Below are 26,783 nucleotides of genomic sequence, written 5' to 3'. Positions count from 1 at the left end.
TTGCCATACCCTAGCTGTACGGATGAGATCAGTCACCCTCTTTCTGCATTGGGTGGCCAACTTCTGTGCAGCGTTGGCACTGATCTCGACTCCACTGCGTCCAAAAAACGGTGCAGGGACGCATCAGTGAATCAGGGGGGCTGCAGTCTTCTTGCCTTTTGGGGCCATGTCTTCTGTGCAGCAGTCCTGGGCTGGAAGCACTGAGGCACGGCTACACTTTAAATATGGCACTGAACGTGAGGAAGCAGCGAGGTGATGGCGTGGCGGGCAAGCGAGAGCACGCCCGCCATCAAAATGGCGTGTTTCACGGGAATGCATGATTAATAAAACGGGATTGGGATGACATGGCGTGAAAAGCCACCATTGTGGCCGGCGGGTAAAACATTCTTTTTGCTGCCCGCTACCACACTTTGTGCAAATCTGGGATGATTCTGTCCTTTGTCTACAGTGCAAATTGACTGATGTTCTCTCACTACTGCTTCATTCACCTGTCACATATCAACACAGAGTCTGATGACACCATTTGGTTTGGGCACAACCACAACAGGGCTCACCCACACTGTTGGTCCTCCAACTGGCTCTTTGACGAATGGGTCGATCAGTTACATAGGACAGGATTTTCTGGCCCTGTCACCAACGGGAGAATGGGGTTGAGAAACTTATCAGTCATGATTGAATAGTGGAGCAGACACGATGGGCTGAATGGCCTAATTTCTGCTCCTATGTCTTATGGCCTTATGGGCATTGTTGTGGGTGGGATGGAAAATTTGGAGAGCGGTTAAAGGTCAACAGTTTTCCAAATTTTCCCATCCCACCCGCGACGATGCCCGTCAATGGTGGGGCTGGAAAATCCTGACCTTTATCTTTTCCTCACAGACCAAAAGGTGTTCTGTGTATAGGCTGAGCTATAGGCTTCACGTTCTCATCAATGGTTAACACTTGGTGGTTGTATAACTTCCCAATCCCTTGAAACACTGGTTCAGATTCCTCTCTAAGCTTTGTATAGGATTTCAAAGAGTTCACTTTCAATCCGATGTGTAGCACCCCCCCAGGCTTATCATCCTCCTCAATCACAACAAATTCTGCCTTTATATTCTGCTCCCCAGCTCTCACATCCACAATGAAGCATCCAACGGTTTGAAGGGGTTTTAGAAGTGTAAGGATAGAGCTTTTAAACACATTTTTGTGAGGTGCACTCGATTCTCTTTGTCTTCAGTTCTTCCCACAGTGCTCTGTTGATGACATTACTGTCACTGCCTGAATCTATAATAATGCTCACTTCAATACTACCAACAATCACTGGAATTTTGTCCTGGTTGCTCCCTTTGACAGAAAACATGTATCCATCTTCTTCAACTCATCTCACAGTTGTGCTACTTTGGTCTCTCTCTTTTATGTGGTTTGCCAGGCCTCCCTCTCTGTTCAGCTTCCGCAATTCTTGGCAAAATGGTTTTTGCCTCCACATTTTCTGAATATCTTTCTCTTGGCAAGACATGATGATGTTCTTGCAGTTAAATCTGTGACTAGATGTTGAGAAGATGTTTCCCCTAGTGGGGGAATCTCAAACTATGGGACAGAGTTATAGAATAAGGGGACACTCATTTAAAACTGAGACGCGAAGGAATTTCTCCTCCCAGAGGGTAGTGAATGTCTGGAATTCTCTACCAAAGAGAGTTGTGGAGACTAGATCAATGAAAGTATTTAAAAAGGAGGTAGATATATTTTTGAAATATCGGGGAGTGGAGGGCTATTGGGGAGTTGGGGCACCATAGTGCCCCAAGTTGCCACATCGAAAGCATTCTCTCTCAGACTTTTGCTGTTTACTTATACACGTACCTGGATGTCATTGTGCCACCCGGTTATCTCAACTTTTGTTGTGCCAATGGCAGAGGTGGGACCAAGTTTCCTGCTGTGAAATTGTCCCATCCACTGCTTCCAATGCAGCTGCTATTTTCAAAGTGTCATCCAACATTGAGTCACTTTCTCTTTCCAGCAGCTTGCACCTCAACTTATCCGACTTGCAATGTTGGACCATCTGATCCATTGCCTGGTTATTCAGATCTGTTGCAACATACTTATATCCATCTAACACCTGCCTCAAACAGGTTACAAATTGGGCCACTGTTTACCCCTCTTTCTGTCTCATCTGACAGAAAACATGCCTTTGGAATGTGGCATTTGGCATAACCACATAATGGTCCTCCAAAGCTTTCACTGCCTATTCATATTCTGCCTTTTCACATGTGTTGGGCAATATCCTAAAAATCTCCCTCACCAAGGCACCCGCATTGAACAAACACAAGGCCCATCTCTGTGCTTTCTGCAACACTGTCGCCCAGTCCAAAAACCAACGTGACTGTCAGCATCCACTTCCAACTCCTCCATCCATGCTTCCCATTCCACGCTGAGGATGCTGGCAACACCCGTTGGATCAAACAGCTCAATTCCTTGGACTTCAGACATATCAGCTCCAGAAAATGCTATGACCCAATCCTAAATATCTCCGCATTTATCCTTGTCGCCAGTGTACATCTCAGGCTGAAAGAACAAAATTCAAAGAACATAAGAAATAGGAGCAGGAATAGGCCATTTGGCCTCTCGAGCCTGCCCCGCCATTCAATAAGATCATGGCTGATCTGCCCCAGGCCTCAACTCCTCTTTCGTGCCAGCTCCTCATAGGCCTCAACTCCCTGATATTTCAAAAATATATTTACCTCCTCTTTAAATACTTTCAGTGATCTAGCCTCCACAATGCTCTGGAGTAGAGAATTCCAGACATTCACTATCCTCTGAGAGAAGAAATTCCTTTGCTTCTCAGTCTTAACTGAGTGTCCCCTTATTCTGTAACTATGTCCCCTAGTTTGAGATTCCCCCACTAGTGGAAACATCTTCTCAACATCTAGTCATAGATTTAACTGCAAGCACATCATCATTTAACCTGCCAGGCTGGCTAACTCCCTAACGTGTGACCTTCAACCCCATGCCCCAGGTCAGGTGACCCCAAATGTAGTACACAGCGTATCTTACAATATCTTATCCAAGTACCATATAGTATTGAATACCCAAGTCCACACACACAACCAGCTGTCATCATGACATGCATGCCTCTAATTAACTGGCTGTTAAGCTCGTTGATGAGCTTGTTAATGGCCTGGAGAGGGACAGACTCTGGTTTCTCTTCAGATCGTATAAATCTTTCGCCTTTTATTAAAGATTTCCGTGGAGAGGAGAGTTTAAGTTAGTTTTTTGTGGCCCTGCTTTAGTGGGGCTCAAAAAAAAATCTTCAAAGGTAAGAACAGGAGGAGCAAACGGTCTGGGGAACGTTGTTGCACAGCTGTCGGGAGCACAGCAGGGAGCCTTTATTGATTGTTACTGCTGGTTTGGAGTCTTGGAAAAAAGGGAAATGTCAAATTGAGGCACTCCTGCTGTGATACAAAGTTGTCATTGCTTGAGCAGAGTGGGTTAAGATGAGTGAGTGTTTGAGCACTTGTTTGAAGTGTGAGGCTGCCCTCTGCTCTCCTGCTTGCTCCATTCATCCAGGAAACAACAAGCCCAGTCATGGCAGCCACTGCCTTTGAGAATCGCCCTCCAGATACGCCTGCTTCCGGGCAGAGCCCGGCACCACTAACTAGGTGCCAAGCTCACCTCCATCCCAAATAGGGGTTCTGCATATTAAAATAGCTTAATGACACTCTCGTAACGCTGGGCTGGGGCCCAGAAATGATCTGAGTGTCGAGTTCCCGACCCCCGGATTGAAAATCCAACCCTCAGGGTTTCAGCTCGCCTCTGCTAGCCTGCCACTTCTAGTTGGGAGACTGCCTCGGACTATGCAGCTGACCTAGGAGCTAAAATCTTCCAAGTCCCATAGTGCTGAGGTAAGGATGGTTGTTCTCTGCTCCAGTCTCCTCCAGCATGACTTCTACCCTGAGTTAAAACCAAGGCTTTTGTCTCTGATACATTGTTCAGGAACCTGGCTTCTGCAAAGGTAGTATAATGAAAAGACTGAACAAAAATGGTAAACTATGAACAAAATAGTGCATTTTATCATAATCATAATCACGTTAATATGAAACTCATCAACTTCCTATTTTGCCTACACGTTACGGGACAGCACAGTGTCAGCAAAGAGCCTATTATCCTAAAATGGGTACTCAATATGTGCCTTGCTTTATATTTTTGCAGAAATGGTTTATGCCATTATTGTGAACACACGTCACCCCAGAATGAGACAGGAGATTGAAGATAGTATGAAAGACGTCACAGCATCAGAAATGGAGACAAACTATGTCCTCCAGGTAAGTTCTATTCAGATAGTGCTGAATGGTTAGACAGTATTTTTTTTAGGAGTCCTAAAATACCTCAGCCCCATCCTAATTTAGATTCAGGATTTTATTCGTAGGTAATATTATCCATTCTGCGCAATAATAGTGCACTGTAATTGTAACTTTCATTGTAGTGTGAATATATGACATTTTTTAGGTAGAATTTATCCTTGCTTCAATTCCATGATATTTTACAAAGTGGCTTAGTGCTGGCAATTCATTATGAACAGAGGAACTCGACATTATTAATACAAATAAGCTACAAAAGGTCTAATACACCGCATAGCTTTTCTTTCAGGTAGCTACACCTCCAGTTAAGTGGGGGAGCTGCCAGCTGATTCCATATTAGAATTTGTGATTCCCAAGAGTTTGTGAGATAGCCCATTCTGGTTAGCGTAATGAGATATAGTGACAACAATTTACATGTATTTAAAGCTTTAAAGTAAAGAAATGACCCAAGAAGTTTCATAAGCACACAAATTAGGAAGGGTGACCAAAAGCTTGCTCAGAGAGATGATACTAATGATCTCAATGTCCAGGATTACCAGAAATTCCCATTGAAAGTCAACGGACATTTTGCTGGGTCACCAAATTTTCCATCCCGCCCGTGACAGGACCCACCTCCCGGCCGATATCTACGACAATATCACATTTTCACCTCTGATGAGAAATAATTGGTAGTGAGAATGTGTGTAGAGCACATTTCATAAGGTGTAAAAAAAAAAGGCATCAACTGAGGAATGACATGATGTTTTTAACCCATATTTTGGAGGAGACTGTAACCTGATGACCCATCTGCCTCTCTCAGATGGATGTAAAAGATCCCATGGCATTATTTTGAAGAAGAGCAGGGCAGTTATCCCTGATGTCCTGGCCAATATTTATCCCTCAATCAATATCACACAAACATAGCAGTTTAGGGGAGCTTGCTGTGTACAAATTGGTGGCTGTGTTTCCTACATTACAACTGTGACTACCTTTCAAAAGTGCATCATTGGCTCTGAAGCACTTTGAGATATCCGGTGATCATTAAACTTGCTTTTTAAATGCGAGTCTTTCTTTTTTAAATGAACACATGCCAAATGTGTAAACTTCCTGTGAGGTTTGGTAAATTGTCTATAGTGAAGAGGAATTTTGTTCGAAGTTTGATTGCCGCTTTTTTGGGACGAAAGCATAAGAAGTATAAAGCTCTGTCTTACTATCGCACTTGGTGTCACATAAACTGTTCTCTAACAGGTACAGCAGTTTTGACTCAGGAAGTTGAAGAATTAGAGCAGATGCAATGCCTTCCAAAAGCCCTTTTAGCGGGATTTATACTCAAGATAAAACTGCATGATGATTTTGTTTTTTTGATTTAAATTGGCTTAATGGGCTTTACAGTAGGAATTTTGAATGATATCCATGTTCACTCATGTCCTTAAATCTCGGGTGTATTTTAAATCCTGGTTTCTAATTTGTTTCCTATAAAGAAAACAAAATGAGTCACTGGCTTGTGATTTTTTTTCTCTTAGTTCACCTTGCAAAAAACAGTCCAGTCACACTTCAACATGAAAGAGGGATATAAAATACATGGTCTTGGTTTGGATTTCACGTGTGAATTTAAATGTGATTCGTTTGATGTTTTCCATCGGTTTGAGCGTACTTCAAAGACTAAGGAACTGAATGGAAAGATTCTGGACTTGTCTTGCATAACGGAAGATGAGAAATGCAAAGTGAAAAACTTGTTGGACGAGATGAGTGAGCCTAATGTTCGAATGGACAGTGTATCTGAGCAGAGTTCGGGTGCAGTTTCCTCACTTTATGCAGGTATGTACTTGTTCAGTTTAATATTGGCTTTATCAGTAATAAAACAGATCCTTGCCTATAATAGTTTTGGTAGTTGAATAAATAGTTCATTATTATATATTATTCAAGCTTTTTTCAAAAGACTGCTGATTCTCCTGTTACACCCTCTCTGAGCTCATCTTGCCCATAAGACACTCAATCCAATTCCCACTAAACTGTCAATCATCCAACTTCCCTTCTGGTCCCCATGTTAGCCCATATTGTAAATGCTTCCCTCTCTCCCGTAAATCTGCTGTCACCACCCCTCTCCTCAAAAAAGCAACCTTTGACCCTACCGGCCTTTCAAACTAATGTCAAATCTTCAACCTTCCTTTCCTCTGTAAAGTCCTCAGACTTGTTGGCACTTCCCAAACCTGTTCCCATCTTTCCCGGAACTCCATGTTTGAATCCCTCCATCAGGTTTCCGCCCTGGCACAGTCCAAAGCAGCTCTTATCAGTGTAAGGAATGACATCCGATGTGACTGCGATGAAGATAAACTTTCCGTCTTGTCCTTCTCAACCTGCCCAAAGCGCCTCCACGGTCACTCAGCTGGGTGGGACTGCATTCACCTGGTTCCATTCTTGTCTGTCTAATCATGGCCAGGGAATCATTTGCAATGTCATCTCTTTCTGCTCCTGCAATGTTATCTCCGGTGGTCCCAAGGATCTGTCCTTACCCCCCTCCTATTTCTCATCTACATCATTAGTGACATCATTCAAAAGCACAGAGTTATTTTTCACATGTATGCTGATGACATTCAAGTCTACCTCACCAGCATCTCTTTCAGCTCTGCTGCTGTTTCTGAATGATCAGACTGCTTATCCAACATCCAAAACTGGATGATCAGAAATTACATCGAATTAAATGTTGAGAAGACCGAAGCCTTTATTTTCATTCCCCGCTCCAAACTGCACTCCCTTGCCTCCGATTCGATCCCTCTTCCTGGCAACTGTCTGAGGCTGAACAAGACATATTTAAAGTTGGAATGAGCTTCATACTCATACTATCATTAAGACCACCTATTTTCACCTCTGTATCGTTACCCAGCTTTGCCCCTGCCTCAGCTCATCTGCTGCCGAAACCCTCATTCATGCCTTTGCACGATGATTCGATGGCCAGGATTTTTAGGGCTTTCCCTTCCCATCACTCAAGCCGGTGGTGAATGCATTGCTGCCAATACTGGCTGCCCCGAAGCCATTTAACGCTCCAAACAGCATTAATTGCATAGAGGTGGGTCTTACACCCCTCACTCGGGAGGAAGTCCCGCCTCAGAGAGCTGCCAGCCAATCTGATTAGCCAGCAGCTCTCTAATACCCAGCAGCACCAGAAGCTGCAGTGAACAGGACAGGGACTGTAAGCAGCCCCCAGCGTCTAAGTCCCGGGAGCCCAAGATCAGGTAAGTTTGGGGGTCTCAGGGCAGGGAGGGGAGGTGCAGCCTGGAGGTGGTGGGCGGATTGGGGTGGTAGTGCTGGTGCAGAGGCCAGGGTGGGAGGGAACAGCTGCAGGGGCCAGATCTCGTGGGGTGAGGGTGCGCGAAGTTGAACGGAGGCTGCTGATGAAGGTGCCCCTGTCCTTCTCGTCCATGGCTTGAACAGAGTCGCTTTCCAGCTTTCGCCCTGCCCTGAACTCCTTCCACCAGCCTGAAAATTGAGGCTGGGTGGATGGGAAATGGTGGGAGGGAGATGGTGATGTTGCGGTAAGGTCACTGGACTCATAATCCAGAGGCCCAGGTTAATGCTCTGGGGACATGGGTTCAAGTAGCACCAGGGCAGCTGGTGGCATTTGAATTCAATTAATAAAATCTGGGATTAAAAGCTAGTCTCAGTAATAGTGACTAGAGAACCATTGTTGATTGTGGTAAAGACCCATCTGGTTCACTAATGCCCTTTAGGGAAGGAAATCTGCTGTCCTTACCTGGTCTGGCCTACATGTGACTCCAGACCCACAGCAATGTGGTTGATTCTTAACTGCCCTCTGAAATGGCCCAGCAGGCTACCCAGTTCGGGTGCAATTAGAGATTGGCGACAAACGCTGACCTTGCCAGCAATACCCACATCCCATGAAAGAGTAAAGGCCTCACTTAAAGGCCTCAAAAGGAGCAAAGGTGCGCGGCCGGCCTAGGCTAGCTCACCTGTCCCATCGTAAAATGGTGGAAAGGCTGGAGCAGGCGGCAGCCCAGTGGGAAGGCCATCTGAGGAATTTCTTGGGCCCCCTGCCTGCAAACCTGCCGGCAGGGAATGTAAAATTCTGCCCAACTATTCCAATGCACTCCTGGCTGGTCTCCCACATTCTTCCTTCAGTAAACTTGAGGTCATGCAAAATCCTGCCTTCAGTGTACTAACTTGCAGCAAGTTGTCATCCCTGTGCTTGCTGATGTACAATGGCTCCTGGTCAAGCAACATCTTGATCTGAAAATTCTCATCCTTGTTTCAAATCCCTCAATGGCCTTGCCCCTGCCTATCTCATTGCAGGGCTCAGTGGGGGATCTGTGTGGAGTGTCCCAATCAGCTGTCCATAGTTGCGTCAAGTTGGTGACAGCAGCTCTGTTCAGGCAGTTATTGGCCTTTATTCATTACCATACGGATGAGACCAGCCAGGCTGAGCGAGCCAGAGGCTTTGCAGCGATTGCTGGGCTCCCCCGCGTCCAGGGTGCCATCAACTGTACACATGTGGCCATCAAGGCGCCATCGGGTCAGCCGGGTGCCTTCGTCAACAGGAAGGGATTCCACTCCATGAACGTGCAGATAGTGTGTGACCACAGGATGCAGATTCTGCAAGTCTGTGCAAGGTACCCAGGCAGTTCCCATGACGTGTACATCTTGAGACACTCCTAGGTACCAAGGCTCTTCAGTGCTCCAGCCCGACTGGATGGACGGCTGCTGGGTAACAAGGGCTATCCCTTGAAAAGGTGGCCCATGACGTCTCTCCGCCACCCAAGAACAGAAACTGAGCAGTGTTACAGTAGGAGTCATGCCTCCACAAGGGCTGTGGTAGAGAGAACCATAGGTCTTCTCAAGATGTGCTTCCGATGCCTGCACCATTCAGGGGGAGCACTGCAATATCCCCCAGAGCGGGTGTCACTGATAGTGGTTGCATGCTGCACTCTACACAATCTAGGACTGGCAAGGGAGGGACCCACTGGAGGAAGAGGATGATGACGCAGCTGCACAGGCCACAGAGGATGAATCTAGTAGTGAGTCAGAAGAGGACCACATTGAAGAGAATGCTGAGGGCATGGAGCCAGACCTTGGTAACCTTCAGGGAGGCAGGGACACCAGGGATGCCTTGATCCAATGCTTCTTCAACTAGGCTGCCAAATAAAAACCACCACCTCCCATGCCAGGGCTGCTGCATCCATCATGGATTGCACAAATGACCCTTTCCTTGGCCCCCAAGATACACTCAGTGCCTGTGCAATAAAGGCCCGACTGCTGGCGCCCTGGGCGCACTCTGCCTCCACTTGCACCTCAAGCGAGTGTGAAGTGCCCTCACCAATGTGCCCTCATCCGCTGAACTATTGCCCACTGAGATGCTGGTATCTGTACTGGTGCCTGCTTTAGAGAGGGGGTGTGACACAGGTGCTTGGGGAGCATGGTGGTCCTCCAGTGTCAGGAATGGCCCTTTAGGGTCCCGAGAGCGAACGCTTGCTGGTGAAACTGAAAGCGGGAAGAAGGACATTTCATTGGTTAAAGCCATCACACTGTCATTATGCATGCCAGGCACCCCGGTGAGACAATGGAGATCTGCATCGTGGTGGTGCCATTGTCTTTCAATGATTAATGGGGACTCCAGGTTCGAGGCTAACATCAATGAAGAGACAGCACTAGAATGGTTGCACAATCTGAAATTCTCACCTCAGTGCACTGCACTCTTACCTTCTTCAGACACCCCAGCCTCTCCGCGGCCAGTTGACCGAGATGCATGGCGGCTCTTGAGCTCCAAGGCCTCCTGCTTATACCGGGAGAGGATGAGGAGGTGTGGAGGTCCTCCATCAGTCTGCGACCTCTCAATATTGTTATGGGATGTCTTCTTCTGAAAGGACGGAGGAGCATTGATTAGTCCACTCTCTACCTGCAGCGCCATTGTAGCCTGGCCAACCCCATCTGAGGAGCATCTCGCAGGGCAGATCCAAGTTGTGGCCCTCAAGCCACAATGCACTCAGTCAAAGCAGCCAGGGCTCACCCCCTTGGCCAGCTCCAGTGTGATTGATAGTTGGCACTCAGACTCTAACACCCCTGAGCTCCCCGGGGGGGTCAAGCCAGCCCAAAACACTTCAACACACTGACCCATGCCAACATGGTACTCATCCTGAGCGCAGCAGGTCATTGAAGTGCTTCTGGCACTGCACCCAGGTGCGCCGCACCACATCATGGCTGCTCACCCGGGCTGCCACCTCCTCCCATGCCCAGCGACAGTGAAGGAACGGCGATATATTTCCAAGGCAGGATGGTGAGTGACTTGGAGGAGAACTTCCAGACGGTGGTGTTCCCATGTATCTGCTGCCCTTGATCTTCTAGATGGGATGGTCCTGGGTTTGGAAGGTGCTAAGGAGCCTTGGTGAATTCCTGCAGTGCATCTTGTAGATGGTACACACTGCTGCTACTGTGCAACCGTGGTGGAGGGAGTGAAAGTTTGTGGATGTGGTGCTAATCAAGCGGGCTGCTTTGTCCTGGATGGTGTCAAGCTTCTTGAGTGTTGTGGGAGCTGCACTCATCCAGGCAAGTGAGGGGTATTCCATCACACTCCTGACTTGTGCCTTGTTTTTTATTTTTTGATTGAATTCAAATTCCACCATCTGCCGTGGTGGGATTCAAACCTGGGTCCCCAGAGCATTCCCCTGGGTCTCTGGATTACTCGTCCAGCAACAATGTCACTAAGCCATCGCCTCCCCTTCTTCTTCTCCCTCTGGGTGCCCGAGGGCCTCTCCCTGACTCCATAAGGAGATGGGGCTCCTGGAGGATGACCAAGGTGTCCTGTCCCCTTCTCGCCTAGCTACTCTTGGATCGCACTCATGGCTATGGCGATGGTGTGCAGGTTCGAGTGCATATCTGACATAAACTGCTAGACCGAGGTCTCCATGGCTTTGGAGCTCCAATATCTCTCTCAGGGCCAATTCCAGAAGCTCGTCGTCAGACTCAGACTCAGCAGGAGCCTGGACTCCAGCAGCGCTGGTGACTTGGGCTGTCACTGCCTCCACCTGCTGTGGACCAGAATCTATGCTGAGCAGATGGTGACCCCAAGCCTGCTCTAAAGCTAGATCCCATCTAGTTGTATGGCTCTGCGCTGGTGGAGAGAGCAGGTGAACGCAGTGACGGCTTTACATCTAGTGGGTCTTCAGAATCCTCATCTCAGGTGGTCTGGGGGCAGGGGCTGATGGGCTGGCTGCGATGTGTCTCCTCCTTTTCTTGCTGGTGGCTGTAATAGACAGAAGAGATGATTAGTGATTGGCTGGATAGTCACCTACATTAAACAGCACGCAGTTTCAGCGGGTGGGTGAAGACCAGTGGATGGGGCCTCACTGGCTTCTTGGGAGATGCCGATCTCGCTTTTGACGCAGGAACGGTCCCTGTCCTCGCCAGCCAAGTCTGCTGCCTGCTCCTTGAAGATGGTAGTGGCCTGATCTCTGGCATTCCCTGCTCCTGTCTGGGATCTCTCCCTGTTGTTGTGGGTAATCTTGTCCTGCATAAATACAGATGGACAGACTGAGCAAGGCGGTTGCCAAAACAGATAAGCATGCTTGCTTTCTCTGTGTGCAGAGTGAACCTATATAAGCGCTGAGGGTGCAACTTGTGCAGGATGTGACAAGAGATGAAGATGTAAAAGTATGTGTGAGAGAATCAGTGGTAATGTCCCTTGTGCTGGTCATATGCGAGATCCCTGTGGACTGTAACCCTGCAAATGCCTGATGGCGTCAAGAGTGAGGGAAGGTTGACCCTGGTGGAGCAGATGCAATCGGTCATCCTTTCTCGGCACTGGATAATGGTCCTCTTCTGAGGATCGCATGCGCTGACCGCCCTGGCGACCAGCTCCCTAGCCTTGGTGTTGAGCTTGGTGGATCTCTAGTTCCCATCATGGGCAAAAAGGATCTGCCACCAGTTCTTGACTGCCTGGAGGAGTGCTGCCAATCCCTTATCACTGAACTTGGGTGCACAGCGCTTGTCTCGGGGCCATTCGTGTGATCACCACGACAAAGTCCTGGGCTGCAAAGGGTGAATGTGTGTGTCTAGGTGCGCTTTAAATATGGCACCCAGAAATGGAGGGGTGGACAAATCCCAGCCCGCCCTCCTACGTGATACAACATGCTCGTTCATGCATACATAATGAGGTGAAAAGCGGACGATCTGGCACAGCAAACAACCACACCGGCCAGCGGGAGCTGCGCCGACTTTCCCAACCACCACCGCACTTAGTCTCCGGAGCAGAAAATTCCGGCTGTAATCGTTATTTTGGACACTGGAAATTTAATACTGGGGTTGGAGGAAAGAGGCTGATAGATGTAAGAATTTCAGAAATAATTTTAAATGACTTGTGAATAGAGCCTGGTGTCATCGACTATCTCTCAATTCGAGGATGACGTCTACTCCGGGTTGTGAATTTCTGCCATGAGTCTTTGTGTGACCGAACAGGCCGATTTTCAACCTGCAGATCTTTGGACACGTGGGGAAGAGTGTCCCACAAAGCAGTGGAATCTGCAGTGCAGGATTTGCTTCCTTTTCTTCTCTGCCACTGCTCTGTCTCATCATTAAGGCATTGGGATTCGAAGCGTGATGCAGCTTGATGGGCAAGATGTCGCCATTCTGAGCGATTGGTAGCACACTCCTCCCAGTCATTCATGAAATTGCTGCAGCGCTATGAGGAGAGCTTCACTGTGTCTTTGAAGCATTTTTGTTGTCCTCCCCTCGAACGATGGCTATTTGTCCGAACCTGTAATTAAACAGTGGCAGGAACCAGTTCAGAACTTTTTCATTATTAATCCGGACATTGGAATTCATAATGTAGCAACAGGAAGTAAGGCTTTTTTAGATGGTAATGCAGGAGATATTAAACTTGAACAGGATATAGAATTTCAAAGTATTTCCTAAAATCTTAACCTTTTCCCCCCAACCCCCTTCCAGGCCTCTGGCTTCCATTTTTTGTCTCTTACTTTCCTATCTCTTTGCTTCAATCTGGCTAACTAGATGAAAAAAACCTTTTAGTCCCTCTTTCCATTCAGGCCCCATCTTTCACTATAATTTTTGTTTCACACACTACCTCTTCTTGGGGCTCCTTCCTTCCCTGAAAAGATATTTTGTCTCTGGTCCCTGTTTCCAACTCTGTCTTGGCACCTCCAATGTTGCCACTGTACCTCTAACTGATTTATGCTCTGTATGCCAGCCTTCTTTCCTGTCCCCAGACATGCTGACACTTTGTTGGAAGTCCCACTGTCAGAATCCTGCCCCATGAAAACATTATTTCCCTTTGGCTTCTCGTTTCCAATTTTCACTAACTTCTGCTCAGCCTTTGACCCCTTCCTGGCTGCTTCCCCCAGCTTCACCATCAACCACTCCCATGGCCCTCTCTCTCCCTTACTTGTAGGTCCTGGTCCTATAACTTTATGATTCAGGGACAGTTCATACTGAGCTGAGTAAGTCGAAAGTGAAGTGTTGTAAGCTTTGACCACATTTCCTTTGAGCAATGACTCCTCACTGGAACTTGAAGAACAGCCAATGTACTCTCCAGTCTCTGATCCATCGCATGCCGATTCCTTGTTATCCTGCTGTCACAGGGTTTCCAGTATTTTATACATACCATATAATGCAAATAGGTCAAATTTGCAAATGATATCAAGCTAAACTGAAGAATAGTTAAATCTGAGGAGGCAGCTTGGGAGCTACATAATGGGCCAGATAAAATATTTAAATTAGCAGAAGAATAGCAGGTAAAATCTTATGCACTGGAGAAAGTACTTTGAAGAGGGAATAATGAATGACTTTGTTCTTCATGAATACCTAACAGTGAAATTGAAAGGGATCTAGTGTGCACTTAATGCTATATAAATTCAATCTCTCTAGCTAGCTATCTTCCTTTGTCTCTCCCTTCTTTTATAACACTACGTATGCTTTTGATCAGAATTTAAGACTATTGAAAATTAAAATGAAGCAGCTATCCAAATTGTATTATTCATGACATCCCTTAAATGTCCAGATTAGGGCAGCAATTCACTGTTTTGTAATTCAATCCTAGTATTTAGTTTATAATGCAGAAATAGTTCAGCAGCCTGGTCACCACTACCCACTTTAAATTAAATGATGCCCCCCAATCCCAAAACCTCGTCCTGCAGTGACTGTATGATTGCATTGACCTATCAAGTTAGTTGGGGGCTCTAGCCAGCAACTCCTCCCTTATAATCAAATATTTTATAAATCATATTTTCTTTTAAAAACAGGTTCTTCTGAGAAAGAAGTGTTTAGTTCATCTCGTGCGCAACCAAATGCAAAGAGGACACCTATAAAGGAAACTTCTTCAACACAGCTGCCTGTAGTGAATGAGAAATCACATCTGCTGCAGTTTACACAAAACTTGCCCAAGTATATAGAATGAATGCTTTTAAGAAAATGAAATCAAATTACAAGTCCTTCAACTCAAAATAAACGTCCCTTTTTAATTACCTTGAATAGGCCTGAATTTGGAAACGATGTGTATGTAAGACCTTTTTAATTTGCATAGTATTTGGATTAGCCTGGTTATTACAAAAACATCTCTTGTAAGTGTTTTATTTAGTATGACTTGAGGAATGTATAGAACTGTTGGTTCTTACACTGGCACAGGTGATAATGGCAGATCTTTCACTAACCCATTACATTATTGTTATAGATACACATTTGTGTTTGTTCCATGATTTCGAATAGAGTAACTTTTCAGTTTTGCTAACCTGGTTGTGCAGATCGCCTGCCATTTTATAAACAACTATCCAATGTTCATTCCACTGAAATCAGTGGAATAAGTGAGGGGTGAGTGTTACAATAGGCAGAAAATCTGTTCTGCCAGATTACAACAGGGTGGTGAAAACACAAAAATACCCCAGTGTGTTTTAATAGTGGGTTAAAAAAAGTTTCTTTTTGTATTACTGACCATATGGTAACAATGGGATCACTCAAGGGACAAGAAGGGTTTAACAACTTCTAACTTTGTGCTTCTGAGGAACTATGCTCCTTTTACTAACAAGATATTCCACTACTTGTGAGGAGGAAAGAAACTCCAAATATTGCCACCAATGAATTTGTGCTTCCTTCCTTTGTGTTAGCTTTGTTGCCTCTTCTACATTGGAGATTCAATTGGAAATGAGAGGCAAACATTTTCCAGATGGAAGTTAAATGTTTGCGTGCATATTTTTGGGAAGACTGAATACAGAGCCTTGAATCAAACGTCTACAAAGCCTGATCCTAATGATGCAAACTTTTTGATGACCTTCCCTACACTGCCTAAACACTCCATTTGACAACTTGCACAACAAGAAAGAAAAGACTAGTATTTACATTGTGCCTTAGAGTAGACTAGAGTAGAGTAGACTCCTCAGAGGAGTCTCAAAGCAATGGGATCTTTATTTCTTTATTATCTATCTGAATAGGTAGATCAAAGCATGGTTTACTGGTCCATTTAATGACCTGTGTGCCCTCAATATAGCTCTGGAACATCAGCCTAGATTATAAACCTAAGTCTCCATATGGGGTTTGAACACACGGCATTTGGACTCTGGGAAAATTGCTGACGGAACAAAACCTAAGCCTGGATTTTAACCACCAATGAGTTTACAGCAAAAAAACCAGGCCGGCAAGTTCATTTCCCCCTGTAGTGCATTTTAACCAGCAAGCCGCATTTAGAAACTGCCAGCCAACTTCACATCTCTTCTGTCTGGGAAAAATGTGAAATTTCAATGGGTTTTGGAATCTGCCGGCCGAGGCCAAGCAAGTTGGTGGGATAGGCTGCTGAATCATCTCGTAAGCTCTCACCACTGGGAAAGGGGACACGAGTCCGTGGCAGGGGAGGCCTAAGCTTTCTTTGTGGGGCCTGAAGGAGCAGCCCTTCTCCCGTCGCACAAGAAAAGTAAAAACAACTTTAAAAAAAATTACCTCTACGGGCTCTGATCCTGCTCCTCACGAGGCTGGCCTGATGGGAAATTCACTGTGGTCTCTCACTCAGGCCACTGAGTAAAAATTGCAGTCGAGTTCCGATAACATCAATGGGACCTGATGTGAGGATGTAAAGAAAGGAGCCTGCTCGCTTTCAACGAGTGTGCTTGCTTGCTACTTGCACAGTCAAGCAGGTTAAAGTCCCAGATAATCAACTCCCAGCTGGTCCAGGCCAGGCAAGTAATACGGATGATTTTAATTACCAACCCTTTTGGTTTCCACATGGCGTGCAGGGTTAAAATCTCCCACATAGCATTTTCCATTATTCCTCTTGAGTTGCCAATATTAGGTCGCCGCTCCCCACTCCCACTCTGCTAATACAGCTGAAGTACACCCAGACGCATAAAAACAAATAGAGTTGGGAAACGAATTTTCTTGGGACAGACTAAAGTAACTGCTAGAATATCATTGCTGCCCATCTGCCCCTTGGCAGATTGAGGCAACTGACAAATTTCACAAATTTGGAGGCCTTGTCAAATCTCTACTATATGGTTGATGATGCTTGTGCTGAAACTTAAAGGATTATTCAGTCTGTCTGTCCAGCATGTGGTGCAGGTGCATGTGGTGCAGGTGCATGTGGCCTTCATCTCACCAAATGAAAAAGCGACTGCATGTCTTTGGCGAGATTGTGAAGATTGTCAAGCAGGGGGAGTTGGCAGAGAGGTGAAGTTGAATACACATGAAATGTCTCCAGTATAAAATACTGCCAAATTCTTAAGCAAATACTATTATGGTCACAAATCTAAGTTTCAGCTAACTTTTTCCCCCGATATTCCCTATCGCCCACCTTCACTTAACCAGGCCAGAAAATGTTTCCTGCCCAGTTGTAATAACCTAGCCACCACTCAAAGACTTTAGGATCCCAGAAATACATGACACTATTACGCTCACTATTGTATAATAAAAATGCAATTTGACATATGCAATCACATGAAGTTAATGTCCTGATAATGTTTTGTAGGTTACATGGAATAAGACAACACATCTGCTGGTTCACTCAAGTGTCTCAGTATAGCATTCATTGGGTGTTAGTTGGTGCTGGATAAACTGTGAATGAATGGGTACCTTTTTAATATTTTGTACACATGCCTTAGGTTCCTGCTTTGACATTCGTAGGTAAATAGATAAGGGTCATTACTAGGAGTCATGTTTAATTCAATTCACTACACAGTTCACTGGTTCTTTCAATGGACTCCTTTTGGACATAGAAATAAGCAGATTAGTTACCTTGTTGCAATATTACAGAGGTTGATGCACAGAGATTCACCAACCCCAAAAAGAACTACCAAAGTCTGTGTTTTAATCAGACAAGTCATTACTGATACTACCTTCAATGGGCTACAGCAAGCAACTTTCTGGTCCCTCCATATCTTGTCATTTGGTTAAGGACTCAATTTTCTTCTTCCCAGCTCTTTGCTTTACAGCTTTCAGAGGTGACCTACTTCTGTATTTGTTTATTTACCCACTGCCTTCCTGCATCTCTACCACAGAATCCAATTGTTGGCGCCTTTGTAACCAAAGCTCTCAATCCAATGTTTGTATAGGTTGAATATGCTTTTTATGTATTAAATAAAATAAATGTTTTTTAAAAAAATGTTTTCCAATACCTTTCTGACTACATGGTACAAAAATTGTGATGCTGCAGAAAACTTACTCTTTTTATTATCTCTGCTAATACAACACGTGGGACTGTTTGCATGGTTTTAGAATAGCTTGAGGTATTATAGTGAAGTCACAATACCATAGTATTCTGTGGTGATGGAACAATTTAAATCCCATTAGACATTTAACCATCTCCTCTGAGCAGTCACATACTGAAACCAGGAGGAGAGGGACATTCACCCACCACATGATGTGAAGGCAACATCTACCAGAAATCCAACCTAGTTTATTACTTGCAGAATGAGACCTGCAGAGGGAAGAGAAGTCTTTGGGCTATGAATCCAGGTGTTAGTAAGTTTTACTGCTAATTTATGTTTCGATAAGTTTCAGCTGCTTTTCTGTCACGTACCTTTGCTTAACTTGGCCAGAAAATATTTATAAAATATTAGATATCCCTCTTACTACTCAAAGACTCTAAGATCCTTTTACACTGCTTATACTTCTCAGGACTCCCCCAATAACCAATGCCCTTAAGCTCCCCTCTCCACTTTTTCTAGACTATGTAAAATCTTTCCGATGCTCCCAGACTGCATGACCAGCAGCCTTCAGCATTCTTAGTTCTTGAGACCCCTGCCTCCTCAGTACTTCCACAGCCTATGCTCTCTTCCAGTGCTGCCACATCCTAAACAAAAACAAAAATAGCTGGAAAAACTCAGCAGGTCTGACAGCATCTGCGGAGAGGAATACAGTTAACGAGTCCGAATGACTCTTCATCAGAACTAAAGAAATATAGAAATGTGGTTAAATATAAGCTGGTTGAGGTGGGGTGGGACAGGTAGAGCTGGATAGAGGACCCATGATAGGTGGAGACAAAGAAGAGATTGCCAAAGGTGTCATAGATAAAAGGACAAAGGGGTATTGACGGTGGTGATATTATCTAAGGAATGTGCTAATGGTGACATTAAGGGTAGAAAGCAGGACAAACAAGTGGTAGATGGCCCCAGTAGGGGTGGGGTGGGGGAAGGGACCGAAATGTGCTAAAAGGTGGAGATAAAATGATAGATCAAAATAAATTTAAAATTAGGTGGGAAAAGAAAAGAAATATAAATTTGGAAAAAGGGGGATCGGAAAGGGGGTGGGGATGGAGGAGAGAGTTCATGATCTGAAGTTGTTGAACTCAATGTTAAGTCCGGAAGGCCTAGTCGGAAGATAAGGTGCTGTTCCTCCAGTTTGCATTGAGCTTCACTGGAACATTGCAGCAGGCCAAGGACGGACATGTGGGCTTGAGAGCAGGGTGGTGTGTTGAAATGACAAGTGACAGGGAGGTCTGGGTCATGCTTGCGGACAGACCGAAGGTGTTCCGCAAAGTGGTCACTCAGTCTGCGTTTGGTCTCTCCAATGTAGTGGAGACCGCATTGGGAGCAACGAATGCAGTAGACTAAATTGAGGGAGGTGCAAGTGAAATGCTGCTTCACTTGAAAAGAGTGTTTGGGCCCTTGGACGGATAAGGAAGAAGGAAGACATGTCAGAGGAACTGTTTTTGAAAGTGGCATCATCAGAATAGATGCGACGGAGGCGAAGGAACTGAGAGAATGGAGCTGTAGGTAGGTGGGTCGGTAGGCTTGTAATGAATATTGGTGGACAGCCTAGCAAAGCCTACCGACTCCCACAGCTACCTCGACTACAGCTCCTCACACTCCGCTTCCTGTAAGGACTCCATCCCATTCTCTCAGTTCCTTCGCCTCCGTCGCATCTGTTCTGATGATGCCACTTCCCAAAACAGTTCCTCTGACATGTCTTCCTTAACTGAGGTTTTCCACACATGGTGGTTGACAGGGCCCTCAACCGTGTCCGGCCCATCTCCCACGCATCCACCCTCACTCCTTCCTCTCCCTCCCAGGACCATGATAGGGTCCCCCTTGTCATCACTTTTCACCCCACCAGCCTCCGCAATCAAAGGATCATCTTCTGCCATTTCCGTCAACTCCAGCATGATGCCACCACCAAACACATCTTCCCTTCACCCCACCCCCCGGCAGCATTCCGCAGGGATCGTTCCCTCCGGGACATCCTGGTCCACTCCTCCATCACCCCCTACACCTCAGCCCCCTCCCACGGCGCCTTCCCATGCAACCGCAGAAGGTGTTACACCTGCCCCTTCACTTCCCCCCCATCTCACCGTCCAAGGGCCCAAACACTCCTTTCAAGTGAAGCAGGACTTCACTTGCACTTCCCTCAATTTAGTCTACTGCATTCGCTGCTCCCAATGCGGTGTCCTCTACATTGGAGAGACCAAACGCAGACTGAGTGACCACTTTGCGGAACACCTTCGGTCTGTCCGTAAGCATGACCCAGACCTCCCTGTCACTTGCCATTTCAACACACTACACTGCTCTCAAGCCCACATGTCCGTCCTTGGCCTGCTGCAATGTTCCAGTGAAGCTCAATGCAAACTGGAGGAGCAGCACCTCATCTTCCAACTAGGCACTTTACAGCTTTCCGGACTTAACATTGAATTCAACAACTTCAGATCATGAACTCTCTCCTCCATCCCCACCCCCTTTCCAGTCCCCCTTTTTCCAAATTTATATTTCTTAAGTATATTTTTCTTTTCCCACCTAATTTTAAACTTATTTCGATCTATCGTTTTATCTCCACCTTTTAGCCCATTTCGATCCCTTCACCACACCCACACCCCCACCCCCACCCCCACCCACACCCCCACCCACACCCCCACCCACACCCCCACCCACACCCCCACCCACACCCCCACCCACACCCCCACCCCCACTAGGGCCATCTGCGACTTGTTTGTCCTGCTTTCTACCCTTAATGTCACGATTAACAGATTCCTTAGATAATATCACCACCGTCAACTCCTCTGTGTACTTTTGTCTATGACATATTTGACAATCTCTTCTTTGCCTCCACCTATCACTGGCCCTCTATCCAGCTCTACCTGTCCCACCCCCCCTCAGCCAGCTTATATTTCACCACATTTCTATATTTCTTTAGTTCTGATGAAGAGTCATTCGGACTCGAAACGTTAACTGTGTTCCTCTCCGCAGATGCTGTCAGACCTGCTGAGTTTTTCCAGCTACTTTTGTTTCAGATTTCCAGCATCCGCAGTATTTTGCTCTTATCTTACTGCCACATTCTAAGACTTTTGTCAGTCTACCCAGAACACAAGACTGCCACCAGGTTCCATACTCCAAGATCTCCTACTGGATTCCAAAGCCATCCTTCAGCAATGCTTCAGGGCAAAGGTCAGTTTCCTGCACGTCTCCTTCATAAAGTAATCTGGAATATATACCATATTCCTGTTAATGACCAGCTTCGGTGCTGTTAACTTCTGTGGTACACTAGACTTTAATAAGAGATAAAATTAACAACATAAATATTAAATTTTCATTTAACTAATTTATAATTTCCACATAAATACAAATATAATCATGGAATTTAATCCTAGAAATACCTAAAACTCCCACAATATTGTGCAATACAAGTGAAATTTCACACATTCAGCCACAATAAGCTAATAACTTGATATTAAGTTGTACTTTACAGGGGTTAAGATGACATATTCACTAGCTCACTGAGCAACACTATTAGAGATCTACTTATTATATTAAAATGCTAGTTGCCTCCATTGCTTGTCTTTCAACCTCCACATTAATTCAACATTGATAATATTGGGTAAAATGGAACTAAGCCCATAATGGCTGCTGTTTAACTCTTTTGAGTTATCAACAGTCACAGATTGTAACTCTTTTTCCAGTACAATCACAGTTCTTGGTTTCTGGGAGTGGGACATGAACCCACAACCCTCTGATTCAAAGGCAAGGGTGCTATGAACTGAGCCACAAATGGCTGCTGTTTATTTGACCCTTATTTGTCTCTGTGATAACCATTGCTCATTAGTTTCGAATGCTGTAATTGGTCTGCCTGAACAATGTGACTGAAAATCTTATTTGTCATTGGTGCGTGGTATCCACTGCTCATTGGTCCCTGGCAATCATAGGGTGATCAATGAATTACATCACACTAGCTAAATGATATCCCTGAGCAGCTTCAAAGATTTTTCCTTGGCTTGTAAAAAAAATCTGTAAAGCTTTAATTAGGATGGTAATTGGAAGGAGTAGGTTCAACATATTAACACTTCTGATAAAATGAATACAGACCAATTATAATAGTCAAAACTAATTAACAGCATTTACGGCAGAAACAAACACTGATGTGATTATCATGATCCAATGAGCAGCAGTTAATGTGGACCCAGTCTAAGAGATTTTATTAGTCACATTTTCCCCCAAATACCAATTGCAGTGCTCAATAAATAACATTCCAGTCAAACAACATTCAGGGCAGGTAATTCGAATAACTAGCAGGCATATTGAGGTCAGGGATATAGGTATTGGAGAAGCAGAACATTTATCTTGTGTGAAATTGTTATGATCCTACAATGTGGTGATACTGAGGAGTGGTTCTCCATTTACAAAGCGCTGGAGAGAAGGTCCCTGGATGTTGAAATCATTGAGGGGTGGCCGTGTGGGACTGTAAACATTGAGGTAGGTGTATAGGTATGGGAGTGAAATGAGTCCAGGGTAATATTATCCAACCTGCCTGTTCCTGGTTGTAAACTCAGGTCATGGCATAAAACCAATTTTTATAAAAAACATTATTATTGTATTTGCTGGCAACATGTAGGCATATAAATATGGTACTTAAAGCTGATTTCATGATTTAAACCAGCTTCAGTCAAATGATCAGCACCCTGTAGTGAGAGGGCGGTGTGGATGCTACCTGAACATTATGAACTGGCCAGGAATAGCTCAAGGAAGACCAGTGGTAGAGGAGGGGTGGAGAAGAGTCCTGGAGGCTATGAATAGGACTGATGACATGGTTGGGAATGCATTGTAGGCTGGGAGGAGGTGGTAACAGATCACACTTTCTCTCTCACACTCTTACTAGTTCTGTGTGCATCTGTCTGACACTCAACATGCCTATCCCTTAGCATCTCTCTAAAACACGCCCTCCCATCTTTCTTTTTCCTCTTTGCTCCTTCCCTTCATTTCTTTTGTTCCTAGTCTTAATTTCTCTCTCTTTTTGCTTCATTCTCTACTCTCTCTTTCTCTTTTGTTTCTATCTTTCAAATTTTCACCAACTGCTCATCTACTTTTTTCTCTCTCCCTGTTGTCTCCTCTGTAACATTTTGGAAGGTGAGGGGGGGATTGTCCAAGGTTACAGACCGGTGTATCTGGGAGCAAGCAGCATGAGGAAGAAATGTATTGAAATGGTATCTGAACAGTTTTGAGAGAAATATCCAGAAAGATATTCTCCACCAGCAATGTTTTGGTGAAATGGCACATTAATCACAATGCCTCTCTGATGTCCTGGCTCTTGTCTCAGGACGACCTTAGTTGACTCTATGGAAGTCTGTATGATAACATGGTGAGGTGAGGAGAATCTCACTAGTGTGTGCATCGCATCAACAAATGAGTCAGCATTCTGACAAAACTGGACCCAATGATATTGCAGAATATTTTGAAATGCACTTGTGCAATCATGGCTACAGCTGAGCACAAAGCAAAGCGTCCACATGGAGCTAGCATCTGTCATATTAGGCTAATATCTCCCTATTCTAACCTTCATTAGGCCACACTTGCATACTGTACAGTTCTGGTTGCCATATTATAAAAGAAATATAAGGGGTGCAAAAAGATTTCCAACGATGGTCCTAGACTTTAAATTATATCCATCACAAGGATGAATCGGCTGTCCTTTCCTTTCCCTTGAAAAGAGAAGGCTGAGGGTGAACTGATAGACACCTTTAAAGTTAGGAAAGGCTTTGATAGAATGGATGCAGTGGGAGTGTTTCCATTTGTGGGAAGAAGAGTTATCAAGATAGACACTATAAATCAAATAGCGAATTCAGAACAAACTTCTTCACTAAGAGAATGGTGAGAATGTGAAACTCGCTATCTCAGGCAGTAGTTGAGGTTCATAGTTTCTATGCATTTAAAGGAATAGAGGTCACGCTGATGGTTAAGAAAGGATGGGAGGTGGTTTGAGTTGCACATAAACACTGGCATGGACTTGTAGGTCAAATGGCCTGTTTTTGTGCTGTACGTTCAATGTATGCCACAGTACTGGGAATTCGAGATGAAGGCATAGTACTTGAAGACTGGATGTTATGTCCATATCTGTGGAGAGCAGTTCCATATGAAAAATCTATCCCTATTTAATAATAAATCTATACAAGTTAGATTCTGAGTAGTCCTGTGAATCATATACTCAAATAACTGTTTCCAAATCTTGTTCAATGTCATTTGATTTTGTGTTGCCTATTGCTCATTATTTTACCAACTATTTTTATATTACCTATTACAAACATTCCTTTTCTGATTGTGGTGCAGAGTCGACAAATTAAATAGGTAACATTTAGTATAATTGTCTATTAAAATTCAGAGGCCTTAAACTGAACTTTTGCACTTTGGATACCTTTGGAGAGGGTGTGCACCAAAATGAATGATTCTAACTGCAAATTGATAGAGCTTGGTCAGTGTGCATGGGTTTCCCATGCAGATACAATGCCATTCTGAAGCTGAGAGAGCTAAAGCTTTAAACCTAAAACAAAATAAAAACAGAATTACCTGGAAAAACTCAGCAAGTCTGGCAGCATCGGTGGAGAAGAAATCAGTCAACGTTTCGAGCCCTCATGGCCCTTCAGCAGAACTGAAGCATAGTTTCAACAAGGGAGAAATATAAATTGGTTTAAGGTGGGTGGGGAGGAAGAGACACATTGAGGGTGTGGTGTGAGCAGATAATCAAAAGATGTCAGAGACAAAAGGGTCAAAGAGGTGTTGAAGGTGGTGGTCTTTGTCTGAGAAAAGTGCTAATTAAGAATGCAAGACAGGATATTCAAAGTACAGCTCTAGTGGGGGTGGGGTGGAAAGACTAAAGGTTTTAGTTTTATATTTAAAAATAATGGAAATAGGTGGGGAAAGAAGAATCTATATAAATTATTGAAAAAAAAGGCGGGTGGGGGGGGGAAAGAAACAGGGTGGGGATGGGGGGAGGGGGAGTTTAAGATCTAAAGTTGTTGAATTCAATATTCAGCCCAGAAGGCTGTAAAGTGCCTAGTCGGAAGATGAGGTGCTGTTCCTCCAGTTTGCGTTGGGCTTCACTGGAACAATGCAGCAAGCCAAGGACAGACATGTGGGCAAGAGAACAGGGTGGAGTGTTAAAATGGCAAGCGACAGGGAGGTTTGGGTCTTTCTTGCGGACAGACCGCAGGTGTTCCGCAAAACGGTCGCCCAGTTTGCGTTTGGTCTCTCCAATGTAGAGGAGACTGCATTGGGAGCAACGAATGCAGTAGACTAAGTTAGGGGAAATGCAAGTGAAATGCTGCTTCACTTGAAAGGAGTGTTTGGGCCCTTGGACGGTGAGGAGAGAGGAAGTGAAGGGGCAGGTGTTGCATCTTCTGCGTGGGCATGGGGAGGTGCCATAAGTGGGGGTTGAGGAGTAGGGGGTGATGGAGGAGTGGACCAGGGTGTCCCGGAGGGAACGATCCCTACGGAATGCCGTCAAGGGGGGTGAAGGGAAGATGTGTTTGGTGGTGGACCACCACCAAACACATCTTCCCTTCACCCCCCTTGACGGCATTCCGTAGGGATCGTTCCCTCCGGGACACCCTGGTCCACTCCTCCATCACCCCCTACTCCTCAACCCCCACTTATGGCACCTCCCCATGCCCACGCAGAAGATGCAACACCTGCCCCTTCACTTCCTCTCTCCTCACCGTCCAAGGGCCCAAACACTCCTTTCAAGTGAAGCAGCATTTCACTTGCATTTCCCCTAACTTAGTCTACTGCATTCGTTGCTCCCAATGCGGTCTCCTCTACATTGGAGAGACCAAACGCAAACTGGGCGACCGTTTTGCGGAACACCTGCGGTCTGTCCGCAAGAAAGACCCAAACCTCCCTGTCGCTTGCCATTTTAACACTCCACCCTGTTCTCTTGCCCACATGTCTGTCCTTGGCTTGCTGCATTGTTCCAGTGAAGCCCAACGCAAACTGGAGGAACAGCACCTCATCTTCCGACTAGGCACTTTACAGCCTTCTGGGCTGAATATTGAATTCAACAACTTTAGATCTTAAACTCCCCCTCCCCCCATCCCCACCCTGTTTCTTTCCCCCCCCCACCCGCCTTTTTTTTCAATAATTTATATAGATTCTTCTTTCCCCACCTATTTCCATTATTTTTAAATATAAAACTAAAACCTTTAGTCTTTCCACCCCACCCCCACTAGAGCTGTACTTTGAATATCCTGTCTTGCATTCTTAATTAGCACTTTTCTCAGACAAAGACCACCACCTTCAACACCTCTTTGACCCTTTTGTCTCTGACATCTTTTGATTATCTGCTCACACCACACCCTCAATGTGTCTCTTCCCCCCCACCCACCTTAAACCAATTTATATTTCTCCCTTGTTGAAACTATGCTTCAGTTCTGCTGAAGGGCCATGAGGGCTCGAAACGTTGACTGATTTCTTCTCCGCCGATGCTGCCAGACTTGCTGAGTTTTTCCAGGTAATTCTGTTTTTATTTTGTTTTGGATTTCCAGCATCCGCAGTAGCTTTTAGCTTTTTGTTTTTAAAGCTTTAAACCTAGTGTTTGAAATGCAATAGTTGTGCTTTCCTTTGTCAGTTCTTTGTTTGTTCTACACCAGGCAACCACACTGTATCCCTCGGCAACAGACGCACAACCTCTTCCAGCTGCGAATGAGAAGCTCAAACAGATTAATCCCCACAAAGTAATCTAAAGGATTCAGCAAAAAAGAAAAGTCTTCTGTATGATATGGAA

The 26,783-nt window shown here is 45.2% G+C and overlaps 1 protein-coding gene and 1 pseudogene across 3 annotated transcripts in view; both read left to right on the top strand.

Moving 5' to 3' along the window:
* The window catches only part of LOC144682723 (mesenteric estrogen-dependent adipogenesis protein-like), a 36,877-nt gene extending 18,967 nt beyond the window's left edge, over nt 1–17,910 (top strand). The window contains exons 3-5 of one of the 3 annotated variants that reach the window (XM_078545359.1): nt 4,183–4,295; nt 5,972–6,128; nt 14,573–17,910. In XM_078545359.1, the coding sequence (XP_078401485.1) occupies nt 4,183–4,295; nt 5,972–6,128; nt 14,573–14,727 (425 nt within the window). In that variant the 3' untranslated portion in view covers nt 14,728–17,910. Of the gene's footprint in view, nt 1–4,182; nt 4,296–5,833; nt 6,129–14,572 lie in introns of all 3 variants that reach the window. The other 2 variants (XM_078545358.1, XM_078545357.1) reach the window with 2 other exon arrangements.
* On the top strand, nt 3,164–3,270 carry LOC144683131 (U5 spliceosomal RNA; annotated as a pseudogene).
* Nucleotides 17,911–26,783: the final 8,873 nt, after the last annotated feature.

This window comes from Cetorhinus maximus, chromosome 7 (genome assembly GCF_964194155.1).
Source record: "Cetorhinus maximus chromosome 7, sCetMax3.hap1.1, whole genome shotgun sequence".
In the NCBI taxonomy this organism is placed as follows: Eukaryota; Metazoa; Chordata; class Chondrichthyes; order Lamniformes; family Cetorhinidae; genus Cetorhinus; species Cetorhinus maximus.
The sequence above is the reverse complement of the archived record's forward strand: the minus strand, read 5'-3'. Positions and strand labels throughout refer to the sequence as shown.